General features: G+C 36.4%; 1 protein-coding gene across 2 annotated transcripts; it reads left to right on the plus strand.

Annotated features, from left to right (window-relative positions):
- Positions 1–1,885: 1,885 nt before the first annotated feature.
- On the plus strand, positions 1,886–11,418 carry LOC123322168. Of its 2 annotated transcripts, none has more exons than XM_044910033.1 (3): positions 1,886–2,296; positions 7,949–8,022; positions 8,966–11,418. In XM_044910033.1, the coding sequence occupies exons 2-3, from the start codon at positions 7,972–7,974 to the stop codon at positions 10,739–10,741; spliced, it is 1,827 nt and encodes a 608-aa protein (XP_044765968.1). In that variant the 5' UTR covers positions 1,886–2,296; positions 7,949–7,971; the 3' UTR covers positions 10,742–11,418. The 2 variants fall into 2 exon arrangements, with proteins under 2 accessions (XP_044765968.1, XP_044765970.1); XM_044910035.1 differs by lacking the exon at positions 1,886–2,296 and adding an exon at positions 7,653–7,855.
- The last annotated feature ends 2,745 nt before the right edge of the window (positions 11,419–14,163 follow it).

Below are 14,163 nucleotides of genomic sequence, written 5' to 3' on the forward strand. Positions count from 1 at the left end.
GTTTGAAGTTTCCTCCGGAGTAATTTTCTTTCGGTTGTTTCCTTCTCCTGAAACTCTTTCTTGTAGGTACATTTTCCTAAACCATAGAAAGGTTCTGAGGAACTTGTGCTCCTTTCCTGGCAAGTGTATTGGTCTCTTCATTTCCTTTGTTTCTCTGATCCCAGATCCCAGGCTTAACTTGCCCACTTTCTTGAGTTGCCTCATATCATCTTAGAATGTAGGATTTGGGAGCTTGGTGCTTTTATCGCAGCCTACCTATCAAAATGTATCGCTATGTCACATTTCTTTCTTGCTTTCGATTGCAAATATAAGTGCCTGAAAGTAGCTTAGATGCTTAGCCATCTGGTGTCAGCTGTGGCTATTTGTATTTGTGAATACTCCTTTGCCAGTCTCTGTCGTGGTTCTCAAAGCATCTGTCAACCATTTAACAAGTATTTATTTCGAGGATTTTGGAAATGTGTTTCTTTTCCCAATCTTCCCTTCCACTTTTCATCGTTATGAATGTTTTTTGGACGATTTAGTTCATTTTTGTCAGGACACTGTGATGATAAGTCGATGGGATGTACTTAGACATTGACCATGTGCTTATCTGACTCATTTTTTTTCATTTTCTAATGAATAACCACTGATGATGTATCTATGGGAGATGATTCCCCAACATGAGGGTTCTGTAGCGTTCCTCGAACACCTGGAGAACAGAAGAATCATCACTTGGAAGACCTAACCTGGTCAGAAAACCCACCTGGTCCAAAGCAAGATTGTGGATATTATTCATTTCAGTACTGAAGAGATTTCTTACGACGAGAGTGATCCTTCACAAAATCATCAGAAGACTTTTGACGCAGAGATGATATTTTCCACAGTGCAATTGGAGAAAAGTTATGTGCCTATGGTTAATTCTTTTTTCTTTGATTATCATCAAATCTTCCAATCAGTTTGATGAAGGCTGTATTATTTACTTTTTCTTCCTCGTTTCCTGCTCTGGTTTTTTACTTCAGATATAATTTAGAAGTGGAGAAAGGAAAAAAATTTCTTGGTCAATGGAAAAGAAGCCCTTCAGTATTAAAAGCTTATTCTTTAAACGGATTTGTCATCACCATATCACTCACGGGGTTTTTACTGAGGTTTTTCACCCAAGCTCTTGACATACGCCCAATTGTATAGTACTCAGTACACTAATCTCAACTTGATAACTGCTGTGTTGCTCTCTGATCCTCAATTTTCCCATCAGCAGAACCTTCCCTGGATATTATTAGGGCTATTCATGGGCTGATCTATCTATCACAAGATGATGAGTTGTGAGATCTGTAATGATCTCCAGCGCCTCTAGTTGGGCAAGTTCCCATAAGTCCAGTGATGCAAACACAGGTTAGCCTTTGTATTTTATCAAGGGTTTTCCTCGTACTGTTCTGATTTGCCTTGGCATGCCAGACACAGACAGTGATCACAATATGCTTATTCCACAGGTGTTCACAATCTAGGGTTAGTCCAAGACTTAAACTCTATATGAGGTCTCGATTTAGAGAGATGGGATAGTTGAAAGATTCCTTTTCCAGTTAAATGTGATTACTCTGGCCTTGGTTGGGTTGATGTTTAGCCTCACTGACAAGCAACATTGCTAAGTATTTATGGGAACCTTTTGCATCTTTCCTTCAGGGAAAAAAGAAGTATTTCACATATTCAGAATGAAAGATTTTATAAGAGAGTTGCTTCGAATAATTCTCGAATAATAAGTTTGAGCACGACTATGCCTGCCCATGTCCACGTATTTGCTGGCATCCCTTCATCACCCGGAGTTCACCTGCTATCAGGTACCGTTATACGGAACCCCCAAAAATGAATTAACGAAAATACCAACCGGATACAATGGATTAGGCAATGCAATACCTCGATGGCTAGTGCGTGACACACGGTGCAAACTCGATTGTGTAACCGCCAAAGGTACGTCAAAATATGATGACATAGGTCCATACGAAAAATCCTGAATCCGTATACAATAACATAAGAAATAGAATCCGGGCTAATGAAGCTTTCTGCAGAGCTTACTTGCTCTACTACCGTCTATACGGGAGAGTGGGGAACCAACTTTCACAGCCATATATAATCAAGAGAAGATTTTAAGGTGTATTACTTCTTTATCGTCCATCACTTAGGCTGTGTTAAAAAAAAAGGTGGCTGTTATTTTGTTTGCCAGGAATGTTCTGTGCCAGTGTTTACGTGTGACGGTGTTCTAAGGATATATTACGAAGTGTACAGTGATCTACACCTCTTGCTTCCAACGGAAATTGGATTAAGTGTAAGTGAAAGCAGAGGGAAAAGTGAAAATTACGAGGAAAAGCCGGAAAAGTGCGCTTGTGCTTTATTCTCTTCGAAATTCTGTGATGTGAATCAAAATGGCAATCAGGGAAATTTTTGAGATATCGCCGAATTTAGGAAAAATTTTCGTCACGTGTGAAAAAGTATATCGCATTGAAAATCTTGTTTTTCTCATTGATAAAACAAGTGGAAAAACCAATCATTACATCCCAAAATTTTTCAGTGATTGCAATCAACAAAATCCGAAATTGGCATTCTTAAATTCAACCGGCAGGATTTATTTACAACTCGAAATTTTGGCGCCCATAAAATGTTTCCAAATTCGTTTGAATCCCACTGAAAATTGGGAATTTTTCAGTGGATCCTTACAGATCCTTCCCAAAAACATACCACAGAATTTCAGAAGATATCCAAGTTTGAAAGAATCGAATGCAGATCAAAATTTCTTCCTTATCACCTGCAAAAAAAATTCTTTCGTCGATTACCTCAGAAGTGCGATATCGAACACGTTGTGCGAGCCATTGAAGGCCTTGAACTACCGTAGGTAGCAAGGCGGTTAAGGTCTTGACATTCACACTAGTACCCCAGTTTTCACGAACGAATATCCTCCATATCCTGTTTATATTAAATTGATAAAATCGAGATGAAAAGATATTTTGACACGTTGGTTTGTCGGATGGGCTGGCTGTATCTGCCTCTGTGTAAGAACAATTTATTGAGCACACAGTGGAAAAGAAAGCAAGCCAGTGTGTCAAGTAACTTTCTTGAGCAGGCGTTTTCTCAACAGGTGTTGAGTCTATCAACGCATTTACATTTCCAATCGTTTTTTATTTATTTGCGAAAATTCAAATTGGTTAATACAGGTAATAGGTTCATTGGATCAATTTGGACTGAATTTAAGTAAAATACTTATTGATCAGATGATATTTTTTTCAAACAGCTCGTTTATAGATCTTCTTGTTGCACCGCAATGATTAAAGAAGAATCATTTCTCAAATTCATTTGCTATACCAAAATTTCCCTCAATATACGATTCTTAAAAATTTCGTTTACTCAAAAAGTGGATAGAAACCCCAGAGGTGGAGCACCTCTTGAGCTATTCTTATGGATAGTTTGCTTGTCATCATTTTTTTTTCTTGGAATGGGCCAAAGAGAGCTCAGGTATTAAGATAATTGATTGATTCTTCTTATTTAATTAGCTGCGTATTGTCTCTTGATATCGAAAAAATTATATTGGTCAGATATGATACCACTGTTGAATCCTTAAAGAATAAGTCGAAAAACGAATTCCAATGAACATTTTTTCGAAATTAAAGAGTCCTGGATCGTTAACAATTAATTCAAAAATGATTATCCTAAAAACTGAACGATTTTAGAATAGCTCCTAGAGCATACTACCTGTAGACTCCATACTTTCTGGGATATTCCCGAAAAATATCCATTTTGAACTGATGAAAATGAAAATATCAGATATTCCATAAAAGTCTCTGTTGGACAACAAAATTCCTCAAGAGATATAATAAGTTCATTCATTGAACACATATGTAAACAAAATTGAAATTAACGATTTTTTCCCTGAACCATGCAGAGTAGAGTAGGTGAAAAAATAAAAATTCCAATTGAATTTCAAACATATCCGTCCCATTCAACTGGCATTAAATCATATCAACCATTAAATTTGTCTTCATTTTGCCAGTACTGTCCAATTAAGTGGTAAATAAAACGTAACTAAAATTGATATATTATTCAGTTTGAAACGCTTCAAATACACGATTAATAGAACAGAAAAATGTATGCTGAGATACATATAGATATGAGTGTATAAAATAACTGTTATTGATAAAATGGGTGCAATTTATGTATTTATGAGGATAATAACTAGAGAGATTAACGTATCAGTTTGAATGAGGTACCAAACGCTCAGTCAATGTGGTGAATTACTTGCTCGACTTGCTGTATATTTGTTTTCTGAAAGAGGTGTTCTATAATTACTTTCGGAATCTAATTCAATTAAGATGCATAATCTTTTGAAGAAAAAATAATGAAAATATCAAGAAAAACTATGTCAACCTTATGTTGAAGCTATTGTCGAAAAGGCCAAGTTTTAAGCGAAACGAAACTAATAACATTTCGAAAGATCATTTAAAAAATTATAATTTGAATGAATATAATTCGGAGAAAGTGATATATCAAAATTATAATCTTGAATGATTCATATTTCACTGGGATTATGTAGATATAGATCGAAAATTAGGTATGGGCTGATTTGTTGAAGCCTAATTGTTTCGCATGGTAGCTTTGTCAGATTTCTAACAAGCCGATTGAATAACATGCACCACACTTACAATGACGGTACGTTCTACTCTCTAGATAAAAACAATGAGAGAAACTTCTTTCCTTTCGTTCTTTCAAATGGCGAAATGCACATCAGAACAAAGCCTGAAGATTTTCCCAATTTCCGTCATACATCCAGAGGTTCGACACAAGTTATAATTTATTGTGATGGGTAAAATATGGGAGAGTACCACAAACGGATGTTGAAAATGATTGTAGGCTCTAGCTAATGGTATTAGATCACACCAAACTGAACCGAATAGAAAATGTATGTTCTACTTTCTAAAAACAAGTATGCGAAGCTCTTTCCTCGAGCATCTGCATTTCTTTTATTTGCCATTGAAACAAGACCTCATTCTTATAGAAGAAGCAATTATTAACGTTTTCATTTGACGAGTTTCGATTAGAAAATAATCAATCGAAGCAGCTTTATTGCTATCGACTGTTTGATGTTCCATAAAATCTCTTTCACTAGTTTTTCTCGGTCAGGAAAAAATAGTTCACTTTTCTCAAGTGAGAACTTGATAAAATCGAAGAAGACAAAATTTTATACTTGAAAAAAAATCAATTTCGGGCTCTGAATTCTATCGGTGTTTGACTAGACTTCAAAAAAAAGTTTCCTGGAATCTGATCAATCAGATTATAATCTCTAGTTTAATTTCATTAAATTAGATACGAAGTCTCGATTTCAATTGTCGTTCTTTATCGAATTCTGCATAACAATGTGAAAAAGTAGGAAGAGAGAAAGAGATTTTTCCTTGAGAAACTTCGTGGTATTTCTTGAATGGAGAAATCTCGAAGAGTTTGCGCTTTCTGATAAGACAAGGTCGTTTCAATGTCTAGAGAAGATCGTAAAGTAGGTCTCATTCTAAATGATTGTTCCGTTAGTGATCCACCTCTAACAAGATTATAATGCTGTCGTATTCGCTAACCTTCATCTTCTAATTATTATTTTTTAATTAATGGCATTTAAACCTATTACACATAAGCGATAGAGGAGAAATTTATCCGGCATCATTGTTTGAAATTCCATTTCTGAATTATACTAATGAGCCTTTCACCTGGATTTAATTCTCGATTTGGGCAATTTTATCTCAGGCGAATCAATTCATTTTCGTGATTTGTTGAATGTTCTATGAATTTGCGGTCGGAAGATGCATGTAATTGCTTCGGGTTTCAAATAATATTAGAAAACATAAATAAATTTTTCATTTTGCTTCACCCAGTAACCCACTAGTATGGATTCTTGTATTTATATTGCCGTTTTTTCTTGGCTGAATGATCATCACGATTTTAAAATCGTTTCGAACGAATGAACAGAATCACATCGGAATTTTTCATTGCTGCGTTTTTACCTACACGTCATTTCATGGATGAATGGGACTCTACCAGAGCCTGAATGAAATTCGACATATTTTTACAATGGAACCAATTCTTTTGGACATGTCTCCCATGATCATTACTGTCCTGCTTCTATCTCAATTGATTTTCAATTCTTTCATACTTCGCACCAAAATTTGAAATCCGTATTCTTAATGATATCTCGAAATTTTCTTCCATTTTTTTTATAGAGAATTAGTCCCTTGAAGAATCATATTGGAATGTACCCTAGTGAACCAGAAAATTGAAATTTAGAAATCACAAATCATTGCAGAGATCGAAATATTGGAAATGAAATATGAGTTTTGAAGATGCAGCTCCCATTTGATTTAAAATCGATAACCTAGCTCCCTTTGTTCAATTTTCTTCATCGAAATGGCATTCCTTGAATTTTGCACATTTCAATCTGAAATATTCTTTCGATAAGGAATTGATATCGAATTCTAACATGGAGAAATCTCAAGATGTTATATTTCCTTTTAAAATTAGCTTTCCACTCATTCAATAAGCTGTTTTGAAATTTGTGAATGTAGAACTTGGGGTTAAGTGATAATAATTTATATTTCACTTGAATAAAGATTCTTGGGATTAAAAGATTTCCTTCACAAGAAACGTTAAGAGGTTGGAACTATGTTTTCGCATTCACTATAAAATATTGTTAAATTTTGAAGGGCTTGTGTGAAAAGTTCCTAGTAAATAAGAGTCTTTTCATTGATTTTCATATTTTTAAAGAGATGATTCCTTGTGAATTCGATAATCAATGTTGAAACTGATTAGTTTTATTCATGTATTGAGTAGCTTCTCTTTAAAGACTATAAAAAGCAAGATCTCGAAATTATAAAGACCTGTTCAGATTTTCCAAGATTCCTTATATATATTTTCGGAGTATTTCAGGTTCATAATACTCTCTTGTCGAATCTTCCTCCTCAGCTTGATAATCAGTTTAATATCTGATTGAAACGGCAGGAAAATGAAATGTAGGGTGTCATTCGCGAAATAATATTAATGGAATAAATATCATATTCCGTTGGGCTGTCTCATCGTGAACGAAAGTAAATTTTCACGAGGAGTAAACATTCACGAAAACATGAATAATTAATTTCAATTAATCTGAACCGGAACGATAAAAAGGACATTTAGCTATCTTCTTCATTTGCATAATGAAGTGAAATAAAATGCCTGGAAAGTAGAGCTTGTACGCCACTTGTTGGCTATACTGGCAAATATAGACTTTAATGAGAAGAAAATACTTTCGGATCGTTAATTTATTATATGTACATATTCTGTTTGTGAGATCTCGGAGCAGTGAGCAGAACAAAATGGAAATGTGAGAGAGGCATCATATGTATGTTTAGTACCGAGAGACTGAGAGAACTGTGCTTCAAGAGTGTGTTAGTGGGTCAGCTACAATCGAGTGAGCCACTATATAGTGGCTAACTATCTCTTGTGTACATTTTTCACATCTGACGATGGGTCCACATCCTCTGATCCTCCTTACTCTCTCTTCGTTGGTTCAGTGAAACGAGTAGACTAATTATATGGACCGGCCAAGGTCGTTTTTGACTCTCGTTCTCCACGAATTATATTTCGGCTATTTCGATCGAGAAAAAGAGAAAGTCGGATATGCATTGTGCCCAGCGAATCGAGACATGAAAGAAATGCACCCGATATAATTTTCGAGTGGGAGATATCAGAGCTTAGAATTTTTTCAGTTCCTCATCGCAGTAGCAACTTTCGTTCACAAGAAACAGCTTGTATGGTTTTTCCCTCCCTCTGCTCCTATCGGAAACCTCTCGTAGTTGTATGCCGGTGTTGACTGATCAGTGTATGTGATGAATTTTTTGAATCCGCGGAATTTTATTTAATATTATTGTATAACAATTCACGTTCTTGACTAACCTTTGAATGTTCTTTGCAGAATATACTGGCACACCAAACAAAATGACGAAATCAATTTTATGCATCGGTTTACTAGCAGTGTTATTTTTAAAGGTAAGGATTTACTGTTTTTTCAATTTTTACTGCGGTTGAAGGGGTTTCTGGCTGAACGGTTCCGATTATAAAAACATGAATTGGTAGGCGATATTTTCTTTCTTCAACCTACATAAATATCGGACGTTTGAGGATTTCAACCTACTTTTACCGGAATAATATGATAAACTTTCGTGTAGTCGCCACGAGCGAAAGTTATTTTTCATTTGTGATCGTCTCGAGTATCAGATGGCAGGAACGATAAGGAACTAGTAAATTCCAGGCATTCATCGATAGAATAGATTGTTTTAGATGGGCTAGAAATCTCTTTCACGAACAGTTCCTTACAGTGTCAATATATCCAGCCATGATACGAATGTTGGAGTGAACTATTCCCAAACATGATGAAAAGCTTTCGAAAAAACCCTGCAATTTCACGAAAAGCTTCCATATCTGAGTCTTTTTTTCTTTCATCCAACCAAGCCTGTAAATTTGTCATTATAAAGATCATGTATCCAAATTTCTTATCAATTTTCGGTACTTTAATCAAATCCTAGAAGATGAAGAACTTAACACTACATAATGAAACTTTACTTCTCGAAAATTCGGTAATTCAATTCTTGGGATCAACAACTAACGTCTAAAAAGCTATCCAAAAGTCGTTGCGTATTTTAGAAACTAGTATAGGGTAAACTTAATAGAAATTTTACATTGATGATCCCTCAATTCCGGAAAAATCACTTTATCCTAGTTTAACGATTACTTGTAATACCCTCATGGTGTTCAGTTACGATGTTTTTCTACGTAACACCAATAAAAAAATTACATCAACAATTTTCTCCGCATTATGCAGGTACCAGTGCGCACTTACGAATGCGAATTTCGAAACTGTCGTCAACGTTTATTATTAGTAAACCAGCTCAAATAGATTTCCCATTTCTACAATATCATTCCATTGTTCTAGAACACAAACTGTGATGCACCAGTACCGGACTCGGCATCTCTACCTTTAGAACATAGAGGCTTATACGGACCACCACTTTCCGGACCGGGTTATGCGCCACCATCGGGATTACTTCAAGGGGGAGGAGGATCGGACGACCCCTGGCCACTGGCCACACCTGACATGCCCCAGATAAAACACTTACAAGTTCAATGTGAGAAGACGCACATGCGCGTCAACATCGAATTCGACAGACCGTTTTACGGGATGATCTTCTCCAAGGGATTCTACAGCGACCACCACTGCGTCCATTTGAAACCTGGAACAGGACATTTGAGTGCAACATTCGAGATATTCCTCAACAGTTGCGGCATGTCTTCTTCTGCTAATCACAATGCTGCAAGCTACGGCGGACCAACCCCTAGCGGTAGCTACGTGGAGAACACCATCATCATCCAGTACGATCCCTTCGTGCAAGAGGTGTGGGATCAAGCTAGAAAACTCCGTTGTACCTGGTACGATTTCTACGAAAAAGCAGTCACTTTCCGTCCATTCCAAGTTGATATGCTCCACGCCGTCACCGCCAATTTCCTTGGTGACAACCTGCAATGCTGGATGCAGATCCAAGTTGGTAAAGGTCCATGGGCATCCGAAGTCTCCGGTATCGTCAAAATCGGTCAAACGATGACCATGGTGCTCGCCATTAAGGATGACGAGAACAAGTTCGATATGTTGGTGAGGAACTGTGTTGCCCACGATGGAAAGAGGGCGCCAATACAACTGGTCGACCAATACGGTTGCGTTGTCAGACCTAAGATCATGAGCAAATTCCAGAAGATAAAGAACTTCGGACCTTCAGCCTCAGTGGTGTCGTTCGCCTACTTCCAAGCCTTCAAATTCCCCGACTCCATGAACGTCCACTTCCAATGCGTGATCCAGGTCTGCAGATACAACTGTCCAGAGCCAAAATGTGGACACGGCTTGGGACTGTCCAGTGAATACGGATTACCGGCGTTGGGAAGCAGTGGGCATGGTAATAACTTGAATACTGAGTACGGCGCACCCTTGCCAGAATACAGTGGAGTTCCACCCGCGTTCCCAGACCCAAGACATCCTTCAGGACCTGCTGGAGCATACTCGGAACCAAATGCTGACGTTGTACCAGCTCCCCAGGCCCAGACCTCGTCTTCCTCGACATCCAACCCATCAAATCTATCTTCCCCAGCTCCACAAACGAATGGTCAATCTGGAAACGATATCCATCTACCACCTCCTCCACTACCAGGTCACCACGGACAATATAACACAGTGAAAAGGAAGAGTGACATCGAAGGCGAATTCGAGAACAATTTAGCTACCCTAGGAGGACGGCCAAGATCCGTTGAAAACCTACCAGCTCAACTGCAAGGCGTAAGACGAAAAAGATCACCAGAAACCTTCAACGTCGTTGTCAGTCACGTATACAAGAGGGAAGCGCAAGAAATGACCGATGTGAACACCAGCAGAACTATTCAAGTTGTCGCTCCAGGAGACGTTAATTTCGCACTGAACTCAGCGCAGAATAACGAAACGGTGGTAATTCAGTCGGCGTCATCTGCAGATCCTGAAACTATTTGTATGTCGATACCCAGTTTTGTAGCAGGACTAGTCATGCTTCTTTTAGTTCTCATTGTATCCAGTTTAGTAGCTGCTTTCCTGTTCGTGAGAGTACGAGCTATCGACAGAAAAGGTGCTTCCCCAGCTTTCATGCACACCAGAGGTTACGATAATTCCGAATTTGTGAAAGTAGCAAACTGACGATAGACTGGATAAATAGATTGGTCAATTTCCAAAGAAAATGAATGAGTTGCGCTACACAAGTGCCTTGTGGTCTTTTTCCTTCAATTCACCGAAACATCCGACGAATTGAACGAGAAAACGTCACATACTTCCACTTTCCATCTCTGCTATGTAACTATTCACAATCGTGAATAGTTCTACATACACTGAATTTATTTAAACTTCTTTCATTCCTCATTCAGTTGAGCCATCTCATTCATTATTTTCGCAACGAGAATCTCATGTTTCCTCCATGTATTAACTAAATTATTTCTCTTAATTTATTTTTGTGAATAGTGATAAGGTGAAGCCTTCGAACATATTGATTAAACGGAATTCTGATCAATGTTTTCTGACCAGTGAATTGTAAACTTCTTCATTTAGATGAAGAGAAGAACTAGTCTTAAATCTAGGATGTAGTTCCAATGTAAATAATTTCACGAGCACAAATACTCAGAAAATACAATTCGATATGAAGATTGTCAATTACTGCTATATCTTCATGATTTTTACTGTTGAATTATCATGAATCTGTAATTGTTGAAATTATTCAAATGACAATTGAAGGAACAGTTAGTTCTTGGGGAATTAGAAGAAATACACTGACAATGAAATGAGAATTGTCTCTTGGATAGTTTCGACAATAATGCTTGATGATACAGTATTATTCACGATTGGATCAACTACTGTAAATTATTGAGTTAAAAATTATTTATTTTTATTAAATTATTGTATTATTAAAAAAATCAAGTTCAAACGAATTTTTATTCTCCAAATACAAACTTTCTGAACAAGAGATGAGGAAGATTAAAAACTGCAAAGTCCAATTTTTAACGAATCTCTAGATGTTCTGAATATGTGAATATGATTCAGAAAAGAATTTTGTACATTTCGTACTGTAGTGAATATGATTCAGAAAAGAATTTTGTACATTTCGTACTGTACTGAATATGTGAATAATGTAGGTGTAATTCCCCATTCATCTGTAAAACTATTTAATTCCGAGGTCGTTCCAAATAGTTGGGTATTGTTTAGGTTAGTTACACTTTCTCCTATCCGGGTACTCTAATATGGGTACCGGATTTCGTAGAGTGAAAGCGATGATGTCAGCAGCTGGTTCCGTTTGGTGCCTATCATTAAGTTTGATCTTGAAAGATAATAGGATCAGTTGGAATACCAGCACGAATTCTGAATTAAGTCATACACAATACGTCGATACTGGTACTTGAATATTCTGAAAAAGAATTAACGAGTCTAGAGCATTCAGATAATGATTTATGAATAGAATGATTAATATAGAATATGATTGAACTATTTAAAAAACAAAAAATCACTTCATTATCCTGCAAAATACCCCAGCCATTACATAAAAATTTGGAGCGTTTAATGGTTCCCCTTCTAGTTTTTCAACAATAATCACAGTGAACACATAAATCCAAAGGTTTTTCCAACATGATTCTTGTCGTGAATGTGTTTAACATTCTGCAAAACTGTCTAAAGAAATGATTAACCAATGTTTGATTACGATATTATCTATTATTAAATGATGATTTGTGATCAAAACTACAATAGCAAATATTTTTTTGAGGAGACCTAAATTAACCGTTCAAGGAAAATCAATTACATAAATAAACTGAAAAAAATGGAAATTTTACAAGGATCCTAGTGAGAACCTTTTTATCCAGTTTCTTCAGTTCAATTATGAATTTTAATCAATGCAACATAATGTATGAGAGCAGTAAATCATTGCACATTCCACAGAGTACATTCCGCAGGCTTTTTAAAATGTTCAGAGAAAACTTTTATTGTGAAAGCTTTTCATGAGGAAAATGTTATGCTGCTGTCGAGCCTCTATTGAATTTCCTTCAACTTGGAGTATTTCAGTTTAGTTCATAGAAAGGCGGTAGATGGTTATTGCATTCCATTGAACTGAGAAAATTATTTGAATTGCGCTACATCTATACCATTTCACTTATTCCCCATCTGGTGAAAGCCCATGATACAGATGAGGTTAAGATCCAGAATGAGTATTAAATTCACCGCATATCGAGTAAACCAATAATATCTCAGAGCTCGACATAGTTTTTCTGCTCTATAAGAGAGCAAATACTAGATTTCAAACATTCCATAAATGTTGAGTTCAGGAAGATTCAAGAACAATCCTGTTGTCCGGAGCGGTCTCAGAACCCCAGCGCATTCGCCAATTTGCAACCGCTCAAGTTTTCCCAGTTCTATTCACTTTCCACTTAATTATTTAGTATTGAGCCATGTTTTTATACTCAAAAATGTACAAAAACAGGTTACAGTAGGAAGTTTTCATCAGTAGAAGTACATACAAAGGATATTCCCTAATATTAACCAATGACTAATGTTAAGAATACATTGTTTCGTTTATTCTGGAATTCTTTAAGATTTTAGATTCTTTGGATATTTTATGAGCAACCATGTGCACAGTTCGTCTTTAAAACCTTCTGAAGTTACCCCCTCAACTTTTAATATCAAACACAAATACCAACATTGAGTTTGGAAGACAAGCATGTTGATTGTTGAATCGCAGTTTTCAAGACAAGCCAATATTTATAAAAATGGTGCGCTCTCTGGAATACTAAAGTATTTTTAGTAATTTTCAGTCAATTTTCCTTCCGTATGCCATTTACTTTCGAGGCAAACTCCTTCAAAATCACCAGAGTATTCTTTAAAATCCCCAAATTTGTTTTTAGTAGGTATAAAACGATATACGTTTCAATAAAAAGTTAATTATCACAATAAAAATGGTTGAATTTCAGCTCAAACAGTTTTGGATGTCGTAAAGTAGCTTTTTACCATAGCTGCTGTGAAATTGGTCTTAAATTCGAGCTTTTTAGACAATTTTGGAAAAGCGAAGAATCGAACCTGCAAAAACCCAGAAGATATTGCTACTTATCTCTTAGAACACCCAGGTTTTCTTCAATCTTTGCCAATTAAGTGTTGAGAATTCAAACAAAATCATTATGAGGCATATTTTCACATAGAAGGCTCTGTCGATAACCATTTGAAAACCATTTGATAACCATTGAAAAGCCTCTCTATTCACAACGTGTAACTGTTTGCCTGGGTTCTTGGGCAATTGGTATCACTGGAGCTAATTTGATTGCAAATTGAACCATGATTAATGAATTTTACGGCCAGAATTAGGAGATGTGGATGTGGACGATGTCTTTTTCTTTATATGCCACACAATTACTGAAACTATTGGTTTATCCATGAAAAGTTTGCAGCTTGACTGATTTCTCGGAAATAAATATTTTCTGTTGAGCTCATGCGAATTAACAACGATTATGCTAATGTTTCGAGCCAATTCAAGGACTCAGTAATGCCATTATCGATGAAATAAAGCCTCGAATGTGCGGAAATGTAATGGA

This window comes from Coccinella septempunctata, chromosome X (assembly GCF_907165205.1).
Source record: "Coccinella septempunctata chromosome X, icCocSept1.1, whole genome shotgun sequence".
NCBI classification, from domain to species: domain Eukaryota; kingdom Metazoa; phylum Arthropoda; class Insecta; order Coleoptera; family Coccinellidae; genus Coccinella; species Coccinella septempunctata.